Here is a 15,192-nt window from a genome sequence, read left to right as displayed (position 1 = left end):
ACGAATACCGTGAAGCAATAAATGTACTGTGAAGAGTGTATGAATTGCAGGGTTCTTAAGAGGTCTCTGCAACATTTGCAATTATCTATTGTGAGGGAGGAACTGTATGGCTTAGAACTTTAGCAGCATGGAAAGCAGCACAGAACCATAATCAGCCACAGCCTGTCAATGCTTCTGCCTACACAGCAACATCAAGAGAAGCTGCCACCCACTTCTGCAAGCGGTTGGCTGAGGCTGGAACAGTGACTGACTGCCACATCATAACAGCCAAGCCAAGGTCATTAGCCTGTGTTCCAGAGGTTTCTAATTGACACAGAAACATGGCTCTCCCAGAAACTCAGCCCTGGGCAGAGGTTTTTACACCCACAAGTCCAGCCTGTCATCATCAGTACAGATCGGACATACTATGATGCATAGCCTGTGCTAGCCATCACTGAACTTATGACATAGCCACAACTGCCATCTCAGGGCCATGAACCAACAACTGCCCTTTGATTGTCTGAGCCAGGGCAGCCAGCAAGCTGGGCTGCCTTCATGGTGCAGGCAATGAATTGAGTTCCAATCAGCTCCTAACCTTGGGGGACCACTGCTGCTCTCCAGCAGTTCTGTGTTCATCATCCAGATAGCCCTTCTGGGCATGCCTACCCAACCCTGGCTACTGGCTATCTCATGCTGCCGGTGTGTCTGTATCAGCATGGTAGGGTCCGAGAGATGTCACCTGCTGCTTACTCATACACTGCTCTATGTTTACATATGACTGTTAATAAAGAGTTCTGGCAACAAACTGGCTGCCTGCATTGTCTGTACCTCTACCAACCTCCAGCAGAGAGCCACTCGTCCATACCTTCCTGATATCTCTTCTAATGAATAAATACTTTATTTACTTTAGATTCTTGACCCCAGAACATCATTACATAAGATGACAGAGAAAGAAAAATGAAAGTCAGTTAACACCCTTGTCTTTTTGTCAGGAAAATGAGATATCCTTCTCAGTGTAAAACATGCAAAATTGAGCTGCTTAATTAGTTTATCCATATGTGGACTACGTTTTGAGGTCTCAGGTCTGCTGCCAAATTACACTTTTATAAATGTAATCTGGTGGCTGACCCAAGAATAATTTACTGAACGTATCAAACAGGAATGCCTGAAGAATTACATTTTGAATTTGTTATCAAGCTGGACCACAAGATACTTTACACAGTGTGTATCATTTGGTCTACTTCTATTTCTGGTACTGACAGGTAATCTTTGCACTCTTGCACCTGCGTATGAATCTTCATGAGATTAACATTTAAATGGTTTCCTGTGAACCAGTTACTGGCCAATTCAATCATCACCTGGGCTGCATCTTATGAGGTATAGTATGAGACTTCATTTAGTAAGTGTATGTTGTGAGAAAATTTTAGTTTTTGAAATCTTCTTTAAGGTCACTGGAAGATCATTAATTTAGGTTACGGACATAAATGGATCAAATACCAGTGTGGAGTCCACATGTATCCACTCATTCTGAGCTTAGTTTTATTATTGTGACAGTCTGTTCATGTGACCCTCTTCTCTCTTTTATGAAGGTAAGCCTCTAATGATCCACAATGGATCCATAACACTTTAGTTTTTTAAGCAGAATTTGGTGGTCCACACAATCAAAGGTGTTGGCAAGGTCATAGAATATTACAAGATAATTTTACTTGTTTAATGCTGCCAGGATTTCATTTGTGATGTCTTCCACGCCTTCTCTTTGGTTAACTGTTTATCAAACCCAATATTTTCTACTCAGAAAAAATGTGACAATATTCTGTCACATGTCACTTTCTCAAAAACTTTTCAAAAGACTGGAGAAGTGAAATGGGTGGGTAATTAGAGGTAGTTTCTGTTTTATAGGTGGAAGTGTTGAACAGCATATTTAAGCTGGCGTTAGTCATTGACTGCTTAAAGATAGTCCTGTCAATTCCGCATAAGATGTTAATACTCTGATGGTAACACAATCAATGCTAGAAGTGCTACCACTTTTTAGGGGTCAAATTTTACAATCACATAAGGGTTTTTACTTTCTTTGTAGTCAATGTATCTCTGTTAGTGTTTGCAGTGTCTTCTAAAGCAAATCAAATGCATCTCCAGCTGCTTGCTTATCAGTAGGTACATTGTTTGCTGTCACTAAGAGGAAGTAATCATTGAATTTGGTGGCCAATGATTTCAGTTTCCATCATTTTTATCAACAACAACATTCAAGGAAGAAAATTTCATTTGAATCTCAAAATTGTTTTTGGTTTATTCTTGAAGTATTTTATTTTCTGTCTGTAGCTTAGCTTTTTAAATAACAGGCTGAAGGATTTAATAAGACTGGTGGTTGTGGAGCTTCAATTATTGACTATTATGTGTCCTCCATATTGGATACAGCTTTCCATTCATAGTGCATGATGATTAACACCCTTGGGTTAGCTATCCCCTGTAAATGCTTCTGTTTAAATTTACCCTTAAATGTGTTAATAAGACTTACTCAGGAAAGTCCAAGATGGAATAAACACTATTATGAAAAATGATAAATTATACTTACCACATACAAGAGGTGCTGAGTCACAGACAGGCACAGTGAAAAGACTGCTAAGCATTTAAGCTTTTGGACAAAACGCATGTGTGCGAATGGACACGCATGTGCGCGCTCCCCCCCCCCCCCCCCCCCCCCTCCTCTCTCTCTCGCTCTCTATTTTCGAAGCAGAACTTTTTATCCAAAAGCTTACATGTTTGGCTGCCTTTTCATTGTGCCTGTCTGCGACCCATCGCCTCCTCCATGTGAAGAGTAGCAATCTGTCCCTTTTATAATACTGTTAATAAGACTTACTCTGCACAAATTCGCAAGTCCCTTAGAAGGTAGCCTGCACCTGAAAAGTCACAGCACTGTCCATCTGTCATTTTAGACAAAGTGCCACTAATTGCTTCCCGTGAAGGACAAATTACATGTAGACTATCAAAACTGATTGTTTGATTGTTCAGCAGCCTGATGGATGGCACAGATCACATAAACTATCATATTATGAAGCCCCTGGCTGTGCCTGTCAGTATAAGTTTCAGTGAATTCCATGTAAATATGAATTTTTTTTCTATCATGTCAATACACACAGCATGGAAAAGCTGATGAAGATGTCAATACTCCTGAGGACAACAGTATGCAATGTTGAAGTCTGTTATTTTCACTGTATTTGAATGACAGATGTCCGTCCCCGGTAGCTAAGTGGTCAACACAACAGAATCTCAATCCTAAGGGCCCAGGTTCGATTCCCGGCTGGCTTGGAGATTTTCTCCACTCAGGGACTGGGTGTTGTGTTGTCCTAATCATCATCATTTCATCAGCATCAATGTGCAAGTCACCGAAGTGGCATCAAATGGAAAGACTTGCACCCGGCGAATGGCCTACCTGACGGGAGGCCCTAGTCACAAGACATTTACATTTTTAATGACAGATATCACAAGAAGGTTGATGTCTAAGATTATAGATGTAGGTTGTCTCATTGGAATGTGCAGACTGTGTCCCCCTAGAAATAAGGTACACCAAAATCTCTAAGAAAAAGAGTTGGGCAGAAAATAGGGCCCTCAAAGCCTTACTTATCAACGTCCTAGACGAAAGATACAGTAACATTGTGCGAAATGATTCAAGTTTGTGCTAAATACGGCAGTCAATTAGTAGCATTTATTATCTTGTCAACTATTAATCAGTATGTGAGAAAAACCAAAGAGTAGTACACATAATTTTTAAATATAATCAAGACTTTGTTAGCTCTATCACGACTCAGGCTGACTTGAGTGTAGCAGTATTGCTTATGTTGAACAGATAGTGCAAAATGTAGTTTTCAGTTACTAAGGCATGTTCCGGAACTTTTACTCATTATATGTGAATTAGGTAACTGTTCTCAGTCCATTGCAATATAAGCCCCACTTACAAAGTTTGCCCTTTTGCTTGGCCCTTACATTTAAGCTGCAGTGGAAGTGTTCACATATCACATTACACCATTTCCCAGGTGTTAAGTGTACCAGCCTACCTTTCAATGTTTACTTTCACCCACTCTGTGAAACCCCAATTACTCCCTACACATTCAGAAGCACTGCCACTCTGGTAACTGGTTGTTCTGAACGAGTTAATATGTGTAGCTGAATTTCTATGCAAAGCTTTCAGTATCTGTTCAGATTTTGGGTCTCACACTTGAAATGTTTCCATACATTTGCTGGTGTGGTCTCTTGTTTGTTTTTGACTTTGTTTTGTGCCCAGTTATTTGATAGGATTTACATCAGAGAATTATTCTCATACATTTTCTGTACATATGAAGTCAGAATAAATTTCATATTTGTGATGAAAATGACATATCCTTGTAGATTTGAAGGGGAAGATATCCTGGAGAAACCCCCTAAGAGTGGTGGTGAGGATAAATTCCGTAATGCAGACTATACTAACAACTCTTCTGCAGAATGTTAAAGTAGCAGTCCACAGACTACTACATAAGTACATACCATCAGTGCCACCCATTTTACAGTCCTTCAAAAGCTGAATAGTCTGTGATGTGGTGGTGAAATACTTGTGAAACAAGCATATTTTATCTAAACATTCTATTGAAGGAAATGGGATTTTCGTCTGTTTACACAAGGGTTTGATGATTCAGATTCAAGACACAATGTGAACTAGTGAATCATTATCCATATTTATGACTGAAGACCTGACAATGTTGTAATGGAAATGTTGGTGGATATAAATAATGGTAAGAATATAGGAAAAATCTCATCATATAGTTGAGGTACTGAGTGGTCGATAGCCACATATACATGACTGCAAAAACTGCTGTGCCTTCGCTTAGAGATGTTTCAGTCTAAATTATGTGACTATTGACCACTCAACTACAGTGTGAGTTGTTACATTTTAGCAAAGAAATTTAGCAGATTTCATTGTACAACATGGCAAATGAAACCGATTTCCAGCAGTTTCAAATGACAAAGTGGAAAAAGATACAAAATTTGGGGAATCTTATTGCTCTTTGCATTCTCAAGGCTTGGTCAAAATTACAATTGCAAAAACATTACTTTTGAACACTACAGTTTTCGGTGAATTTGCCCTGATAGTGTTTTACGTTAATTTGGATAATGTTTCACTTTCGTGACAACTCTGACAGCATTGAAGGAGACTCTTTATTCAATCTTGTGAATATTATCAATTCATTTGAACATTGCATAATCTGTTCATATTTATTAAGATCTACTGTTCAAACATAAACTGTGTCTTACACAATTTATTCTATCCAACTGAAATAGGGTTTGGAATAAAGCTATTTGTGCTGTGAACCTTTGTTTAGATTGCCTTTGCAAATGAGGATGGATTGCAACTCACCACCTAAAGGAGGCACTGAGTAACGGATGGGCACATTTAAAAGTAGATTGTTGGATGTTTTGTGCACACGCGCGCGCGCGCGCACGCACGCACGCACGCACACACACACACACACACACACACACACACAAATTATTTTCAGTTATCAATGAAATTCACCAACAGCTGTGTAATTGAGATGCTATTTTATTTTAACTGCCAGTTTTGGCATTCCACTATGCCATCTTCACGCCCCACATGCATGTCTCAAAAATAAATGATATTATCACACAGTGGGACATATTCCTGGATGTCATGAATTCAAAACCGTATCCCAGGTGCTTCATTTGAAGACTTGATTGAAACTTAGCATACCTGCATTCCACACATACTATTGTCTCTGGGTGCTGTGGCACCACTGAGGTATGTAGTGATCCCGGCTAGGGTGGATGATGGACAGTACAGAAGAAGTGTGGGGCAAGATGAACCATCAGGGTACGGGTGGAGGAAGATTGATTTATTTATTTATACATTTTTTTCATCCTTAGAACATTCAGCACAACACTATCCAATATGTCAGATACATTAGAGAAAAAAATTAAATACAGTGCTTGATTTGTGATAGTATGCACCAGTATACTGTACTGGTACCTCTGACGAAAAAAAATGAGAACTGCAAATTCAGAGATGTGGTATGATTTTCTACAAGTACAAATTTTCTGTACACTTTTAAAATCCACAAAAATCTGTTAAAATAATGTTTAAAGAAGTCTAAATTTCGATCCTCCCCCCCCCCACCCCCCCAGAAGGTCACAGCACTGGAACATTTTCTTTTACAAATCAAATACTATGTACATACATAAAAGATATACAGAGTAGGGCAGGATTAGGTGAGGATAGGGCAATAGGGCAGGAAGTCAGCCATGGCTGTATCAATGGAATCATCCCAGCTATCCATTTAGCAGCTTTAGAAAACCACAGAAAACCCGTGACAGGATGGCCGAAGAGGGTACAAACCACATTTCTCCTGAGCAAGAGTTCAGAACATTAACTCAGGCTTTGGCCTTCTGGCTCGATACATGATGTTCAACAAAAATAGTGCTGGCTGTGGGTGTGTGCAGGGACAGGATAGTGGCACCTGGAGGGGATAGACTAGCAAAGATTGAGGCTGGGGGAAGGGCGGTTACAAGGACAAAGGATATACTGCAGGGAAAAAAATTGGTGTTGGTGTGAATGCACATGGCACGGGCCGTGAAATAGTTGTTGAAGTCAAGCACACAGTATTTCGTGGCATGCTTGGCAACTGGGTGGTCCAGCTGTCGTTTTGCCACGGTTTGGCAGTGGCCATGAATGCAAACACCAGTGTGTTGGTGGTTATGCACACACTGAGTGCTACAGCTAAGTTTGTAGGCTTACGTGTATGCTATCTCAGGGTTGCCCCACGTTTAATGGGGTAGGAAATGGCTATGACAGGACTGAATTAAGGTGGGAGGGGAAGGATGTACCACACCTCCACCACACCTGTGCTTCCTAAAATTCATAAATCCAACAGAGAGAAGCTCTGCCCTTTCTGACCGACACTTTACCTTTAACTTGCTCTCCTATATAGAAGACAATAACCATTTTCTCTACTGACTCTTCACAGATCCTGTCCCTTTATTGCTCGATGGCCTGCTTGTTACTGTCGACATCACCTCCCTCTACACCATCCATGGCCTTGACACCATTGAACACTTGATAGCATGCCTGGCCACCTCGACCTACTATTTCCTCACCCATAATTACCTCTCCTTGAAGGTATGATCCACAAACATATCTGTGGTAGAGATATGGTTAGACGCATGGCACTGTCCTAGGTCGACATATTCATGGGCCTGTAGAGGAATCATTCCTAGCCATCCACCAGGCTCAGGTTTATTGATGACATCTTTACAAAATGGATCACAGGTGGGGGCATCCTATCCACACTCCTCCAGAACCTTAGCACCTTCTCCACCCATTCTCTTCATATGGTCTTCTTCAAACCAACAAGGCACCCTCCTCAATGACACATCAGCCTCATGGACAGATCCATCAGTACCTCTGTCCTCATCAAATCTACAAGTCTTCAACAACATAATCATTTTGACAGCTGCAACTAGAGGATGATAGTTACCAGTCTGTGTAACTTGTGCCTGTGTGAATATATGTGTGTTTCTTCACATGACTTTGTTCAATAGCTAGTAATATACTTCTAACTTAACTTGTCTGCTGGTCAGTGCCTCCTCTATGTTGTGAGTAGTAGTCTACCTTAATTCATATTGTTATAACATTCCAGATTTTACAGATACATATGTTAAGGTGGATGACTGAGAAATGTGTGAACTGACCTGACATGTCAGAAAAAGTGCAGTACGCACAACAAAATTGTATGCACTGGAAATCATTACATCAGATAAATGTGGCTACTCCAATTGCATCTTTTTACTTATTTTCTATACTTTTTTTACCCTACCTTATTTCAAGGGGATGCTGGTGCAGTCAGAGAAACATTTTTCATTAGTTAACCAAGGTATAATTAGGCTGTTTTAGTAACGGATAGTCATTAATCAGTAAGTTGGAGATTGTTTTATTAGTGTGGACTTCTTTTCTTTCAGTAACAAAGTTGAGAGATACAGAAGTGTTAATGCCACTGACTGGAATGCGTTATCAGAACAGCAGTTAAGAAATGATGTTAAGGAAATGTGAACCATTCAAAAGTAAGATGGTGGTGAATCAGAGACTCACATTTAAAGCTGGCTTTACATTACAGATGAGCGGATGAGCATTGAGGACTCAACCTGCACTTGTGTAAACCCACAGCCAGCACAAAAGTGCAAGTATGCCATGCTCATGAACTATGATGCTACATGACATCATTCTTTCAGTTCTGTTTTCCAGATTTAACATGTGCATTTGTACTGGTTACTCTACTCTCTCTCTCTCTCTCTCTCTCTCCAGAACTTCAATGCTCTGAGCTTTGGCTTGTTCCTAGATTTGATTGTAGTTTATCGATTGTACCGTTACCAGTAAAGTGTTACATGCAAATAAACACTGGGCATTGTTTTATGGATATATATTGTATTTCAGGGTTCTGTTTACTTATATTCCTTCTTTACACCCAAGATGTATAGAATTAGATCCTTTCAAATGAAAAAGTGTTATTGCATACTCTGTGACACCAAAGTGATATCTGTAAAACTAATTTGATGATAACACCCACATAAAAATCTATTCTTTCGTAAATGAACCATTACAGCAGAGTTTAGTTCTTTCTGTACAAATAGTTAATAGATAATCCAGACACTATAGGACTTCTTCCAGAAATTGATAAACTCCTCCTTGAACATATGTCTCATACAAGCAGATGAAGTGCATAGGGAAGGTGAATCTTTGAAAAAGTTGGTAAAATTATTTTGAGTAAAATTGACTGTTTTATAATGATATCAGTTACTTAATTGCTTTTTTGAATTATTCTTATTTGAAAGAGTGGAAAATCATTTTCAAATCATGACTTCTGCAGTTCAAAAGCTGTTCCAGTTCATATACTTTTAGGATGATCAATGAATGATTAATGAATCCATTTATAATGGAATAGGTCAAAAAGGCATGCAAGCAAATTTAATCATAGTTAGTTGCTCAGAAGTTTCACAGTGTATAACATGCAAATGACTGTGCCATGTATTGTGTAAATGCAGTGCTGCAACCAAGCAAATGCCTTGATAGCTAGAGAACAATTCACTAATGGTGCAACAGTAGTTGGAGTAGCTACTTTGTTAGAAGTACAAAAAACATACAAAAATATGGACACAACAAAAACACAGCACTTTACCATGCCTAATGTGGTGTACAAAAACTGTTGGCATTCAAAACAGCTACCAGTCATCTCAGAATGGATGAAATATTCCAGGGAATATTACACTACTATTCTGACAAAACACGGCAAGTTCAGGTAATAATTAAAGAGCTGGATAGCAATCACACACCCTTCTATCCAAATTGGATCACAAAGGCTCGATAATACTGAGGTCTGGTGACTGGTGGCTAGGGGTAATGTGACAATTCATCCTAGTGCTCACAAAACCAGTCCTGGATGATATACGCTATCTGAATCTTGCAGAGTAACCATGGGGCTTTGTGGAATACCACAATATGGCTTCCCAAATCACCATCCCCCACCCCCTCCCCTCCCGCATGTTTTGCTTAGGTTTTATGGCTTCAGCACCACATTTTTCCTGTTACAGACACATCAACGATGAGTGATATTGGTATTCCAGCTTTCTCTGCAATTCCCAGCTTCTGGAGCTCCCTTCAAGTTGTTTTGGTGCTGAAACGTTTGTGAGGGTGATGTTTGGTTCTGCAATGACTTTCGCAGCTGTCATCCCTTTATTTTTCATCACAGTCCTGTTCAGTGACTGTGTGTCACGATCACTCAGTACACGCTTTCATCCACTTTGTGACTTAGTGGATGATTTTTCTTCCTGTTTTTCCTGTATGTGGTATAGATCTTCGATATGGTGCCTCTTGAAACACCACAACTTTACTGACCATGACTGATCTTTGCAACATTTTGAGGACATTGCACAGGTGCCATACATGGTCGAATACAACAAGCAACCTGGAGGCTTGGCTAACATTTGAATTTACATTCAAGCATTCATTCCTCGCAGTGTTTCCAAATTTTTGTATGATGCATTAAGACAGTGGTGCCGCCTGCACACGGCATGCCGACAATAAAATTACTGATAAATGGAACCAAAGATTGGAAAGCAAAACCGGGTGCATTGTTAATGTTTAGCAGCTCACATGAGGAAGTGTGTGACAAAATACAGCAACTACCAAACATTTTAAATTGTCTATTGAAATTTACCTCTATTCATTGTGCAATGACTTTTCAACTGCTTCACTGCTACATGAACATCCATTCTTGAACTTAATCATAATTAAGATATGTTGTTGGTAAAACATTTTTTTAAATACACAAATGTGTAGAGAAATATACCATGATATTGCAGTACAAAAGTAGTAGTGTGGTGATTAAAGGCTTCTTAAATAATGGTTATTTCTTATGCTTCAATTGAGTAAAATGAGTCCTAAATGTATAATTTTGTGTCCATTGTTATAGAAGTGGATTTGCTGATGGTGAATAGAAGTGTATGAGCTGATAAATTAATCTGCAGTAGGGAAATGTTTTCCATAATCCACATGACTACACTAGGTAAATACAGCACCAGTACTGAAAAGCATGTTGTATATATGGTACAGTACAATATCGTATCACTGGAATGGTATAAAGAAAAGCTTGAAACAATGACTGAGATACTTATACAAAGCACAGCAAATACCAAAGACATGAAAATTATGCGAGGAGAGAAAAACTGTAACACTGCTAGACAGCCATGGTAGACTCGTGCCCGAACACAAAATAAAGAAGCTGAATTGAAAGTAAGTGGCATGGAGCATGAAACTCCACTACACAACAGTTTAAAATGCATCTTCATAACATGTGGGAGTCACGAATATTGTTTACCAATTTACTAACAGGAAAGAAAACTTTCTGTAAGAGCACTGAAGAATATACTACCAGGAAACCCTGAAACTGGAATATTTTGTAGTTTATAAACCAAAATGAAGGCATCAACATACTCATCAAAGACTTGTGTGTTATCTAATACAGGTTTTCTGAATTTACATTTCATTTTTAGTTTTTATAACAGAAAAGTTGTTTAAATGGTGTGGGCAGCTGGCTACACTGTTAGTTTGTTAACAACATTGATTCACAAATTATCATCTTCCAACTGTTACACTCAGGCTATGCTACAGATCAGTCTGTCCCACAAATGAGATTTTGTTTGGGGGGGGGGGGGGGGGTACTATAATCCTACAGCCAAAGACTGATGGAAAATAGACATGTGTCCAAACAGAAATCCTTCAGCAAATAGGAAATATAGACAAAACCATTTAGAAATGTGCCAACTGCAACATTTATGTCAGTAACATCTTTCACAATGCATATTTTAAAAAAATTCATGGATTATGTAGACAGCACTGAGGAAAATTTATATTTCTTAAGAAGCCATAAATGTAGTCAGGGAAGTGACAAACAAAAAGCTCCACAGCATACAGTTTCAATCTTCCGCATTCATTAACACACAATGAAACGAAAGTGGATGTCTCAATAACGAAAATATCTGAGCAATTATGGGAGTGTCAGAGGAATCACAGGGTGAAACTTAATAAGTTTGGTGAACTGTTTCTGAAATATGGTGCTATAGAAAAATGTTGATGATTAGAATGGATAGATCAAGTAAATTTCTGAACGACATCAAATCAGATTGATAGATACATTTCAAGTTGGCTAAAAGAATAACTTGTTAGGGCATATCCCGACGTGACAAGGAATAGCTAATCTGGTAAATGGTGGGAGATTTTAGGATGACACCAAGGCTTGAATACAGCAGACAGGTTCAAAAGCACATAGGCTACAGTATTTATGCAGGTACTAGTATGAAATGATTTGCACAAGACAGACGAATGTGGTGAGGCACTTTAAAGCAGATGCTCATCACCACCAACAACACACTACTTCGTAGGGAACAAATGTGCAGCACATCAACCTAGCTTCAAGTAACAAAAAAGGGCTACATGAAGTAAAACAACACGGCCACAGGGCAGCACACTTCACTGACTTGTTTAAAAACATTTGCCATTATCCAGATCCAGTTACCATTTACACCTCAATAAAGACAAAGTTTACACTCAAAGTGATATCCTACATAATGGAATCATGATATACAACACACTTCCATGAGAGATCAAAGACTAGAATGAATTTCATGCATTCACAAAAGTTGTAAAGATCTTTTAGTTAAATAAAGTAAATCATTTCAATGAATTTTCATCTCAAACAATCATCGGTCATGAGGAAGTCGTCTTACTGGAGAAATGTCTACAGAGTACTCTATTTTCCTAACAGTCATTGTAACTTTCATTTCACTCTTCTCCTGTTGCATTAGCAAACAAGTTTTCAAAAGTGCTAAACCAACCAGAATCTTTCCCCCATTATTTTATTAGTGTGACTATTATTGAGTCTGTTTTGTAATAACTACTCAATAGCATTCTTACGGCTTCTATTATTTTATCAACATAATTAGTGTTACTATTATTAATATCCGGCACGTAAGGCCCTAATGTGGTCTCGCTAAATAAGCAACAAATAAATAAATAAATAATAAACTACGGAAATATCACACTGTTATGGAGAAGACTGAATGTGAAATAGAACAGGACCATAAACCAAACAGATATGTAATCTAATATTTACAACGAGGGCGTGTTTTAATTCTGTGCATATTTAAATTATGTATTCTTTCGACAACATCCATACAATGCATTTTGTCCACATACTGGATAAATAAATAAAAAATGGTCACGTAGTATACTATGATATTTTTGGTTACGCTGAAATTTAAATAAGTTTTCTCTCTATTTCCTGTACAACTTGTCCCCATTTCTGGACAGTTTGAAGCAACCCATAAAATACAGTCTACAGAACTGAATTTCAGCAACTCCACCACCAATAACTCTGAATAGTAACACACAATGAACATGAAAAATTCGCTGAGACATTTAAAAGCTGATTATGCAAACTGACTCAATGTGATTCGAATCTGTAATTCGACTCCTATACGTACTTTTCAAATATGTCACTGTCATATCGTAAACTAAGACTACTCTTTGGTCTGTTATACGACCTATCACATAGGTCATTCGCGTCTAGAGTTGACTTCGTAACATGTTCCTTTGTGTACGTTGCGTCTGAATGCTCTGATTCATCTTCAGATGAATTATAATAAAAATCCTTTAAATCATCACATGGTTCACTGTAGAGATCAAAATCGTTATCATATCCAACACAATGCGACGGAATAAATGAACTTTCAGACTCATTGGGAGTTTCCATAGTCCCCACAATAACTTCTTCCTATTTACACCGGTAACGCCCCTTCCTTAACCCCCACCAACATCCTTTGTTTTCATAGCAAGTATGTGCAAACATTATCCTTGAAAGACACATATGTTTCAACATTGATGTTGGGTGTATCTTCCGCATCATTGGAACAATTGCCAGTAAATGAGAAAGGTACGTATTTCACGTAATCCGGAATGATATAGGCATTTACTATCGGCGCCAGATCTGTCCGCAGCATTCCACAGTTACGAATTCATTACTATCCTAAAATTTCGAGTACTGCTGCAGATGATGAAAAGCTCTCGGTTTTCCGGGTGGATTACGTAGAGGGATTGATGCAACCAATTCAGAGTACAAACTGCAAGCAAAACTGGAATCTAAATTATGTACCTACCAGCCATTCTGCCTTGCTTGCTGCAAAAAGCCAGTGAAATTAATTTAAAAATTATTATATACCGCTTATATATTGTGTGTAAAAAGATAAAACATACACAGTTCATGAAAGTTAATAACTACAAAGTCAAGTAAAACCGATATGGAACGTCGTTAAAGAAGAAATAATTAGGAACAATGTGATGAAAAAACTGCAGCTGATGAAAGAAAAAAACAAATGAATTGACTTACATTGCTCGCTTTTACTCCTGTTTTTACAATGCACACTCACTCTAAGTGGATATTACAATTTTCGATTGACCAGACATGCTATAATGGATTCTTTCAGGTTTCAGAAGTATCTGACATCACACGTTTACACATTTCTCATTAACTGACGGCACAGAGCTGACATACTGTAGTGTCCCAGATGCATTCAGATCAGATAAATTTGATGGCTAAAGCCAGGTTCACACACGCAACAGAAGTGTTGCCACAACTAGTGGCATACTGCGGGTGCACGTATGAGCTCCCAGTTTTCTGTGGTGCAACTTCAGAGACGCAACTTGTGTCACGTCACAAAACGTTCAGCGTGGCTATACTTTGATGCACCACTTTCCTACCACCACTGCTCCCTGGAGCAGTAATTCGAAACACGACAATTCTGTCGCAGTTATCTCGGCGTAATTGCTGCTGTATGCCATTCGATTTCAGTGTTTTTTATTTATTTTATTTCTGAAAAAAGTGAAAACAGTGGTCGGCAGGTACACTTTCGCAGCTTCTAGAACTACAAGAACAGCAACCTATGCTTGATTTTTTCCAGCAGTGAATATTTGCAAACCAGTGACGTATCTCACAGTCTTAAAAGATTTTTGAATGAATAAAGAAACTTGACATATTTAACCAAAAAAAGCGAGTCGTATAAACTTCGTTGCTTGTGAGACCAAGCATTGTATATATTGCGGATTATACGCAGTAAATATTTCAGAGTGTGATGTGGCAGCTGTTAACTAAAAATTGATTATTCTAAATGCCTGTATCAACGAATATAATAAGATTCTAAAATCTTGGAAGAATGGCGTGTCTGCCAATGATATTTCCATGCCAGCTCTTGGTTAGTTTGCCACAGCAGACAGCATTTTCTTCTCTGAATGTTGTTTCTTTTATAAATGTGTTTGTTTCCCCTGATTTATCCCTTTGCAAAATCTATTTTCGGATCCAGTATTTGGATTTCGTTGTCCTTCTATGTAACTCCAGCCACAGCTCTAAGACCATAACCAGCACCATAACATTCATATGCACCCATATGATTTCAGTTGACGCCATATTGAAAGCTGTTGAGTACATAGAATTTGTGGCATCCTGTGTGAACAGTAGCGCATGGTGCCGTTACAGCAAGCCACAAACTGTGGCGCCACATTAGACGCATATGTGAACCCTGCTTAAGACGTCAATATCAGTGCTCCTCAAACCAAAGTCAATTATA

At 38.7% G+C, this 15,192-nt stretch overlaps 1 protein-coding gene across 3 annotated transcripts in view; it reads right to left on the bottom strand.

Moving 5' to 3' along the window:
- The window catches only part of LOC124794386 (protein maph-9-like), a 155,177-nt gene extending 141,001 nt beyond the window's left edge, over positions 1-14,176 (bottom strand). For 2 of the 3 annotated variants that reach the window (XR_007016584.1, XM_047258091.1), the window contains exon 1: positions 13,057-13,366. Coding sequence is in view for 2 of the 3 variants with exons in the window: in XM_047258091.1 (XP_047114047.1) it covers positions 13,057-13,325 (269 nt within the window). In the remaining variant the exon portion in view is untranslated. Of the gene's footprint in view, positions 1-13,056; positions 13,367-13,958 lie in introns of those variants that run through there. The other variant, XM_047258093.1, reaches the window with a different exon arrangement.
- Positions 14,177-15,192: the final 1,016 nt, after the last annotated feature.

This window comes from Schistocerca piceifrons, chromosome 1, assembly GCF_021461385.2.
Source record: "Schistocerca piceifrons isolate TAMUIC-IGC-003096 chromosome 1, iqSchPice1.1, whole genome shotgun sequence".
NCBI classification, from domain to species: Eukaryota; Metazoa; Arthropoda; class Insecta; order Orthoptera; family Acrididae; genus Schistocerca; species Schistocerca piceifrons.
The sequence above is the reverse complement of the archived record's forward strand: the minus strand, read 5'-3'. Positions and strand labels throughout refer to the sequence as shown.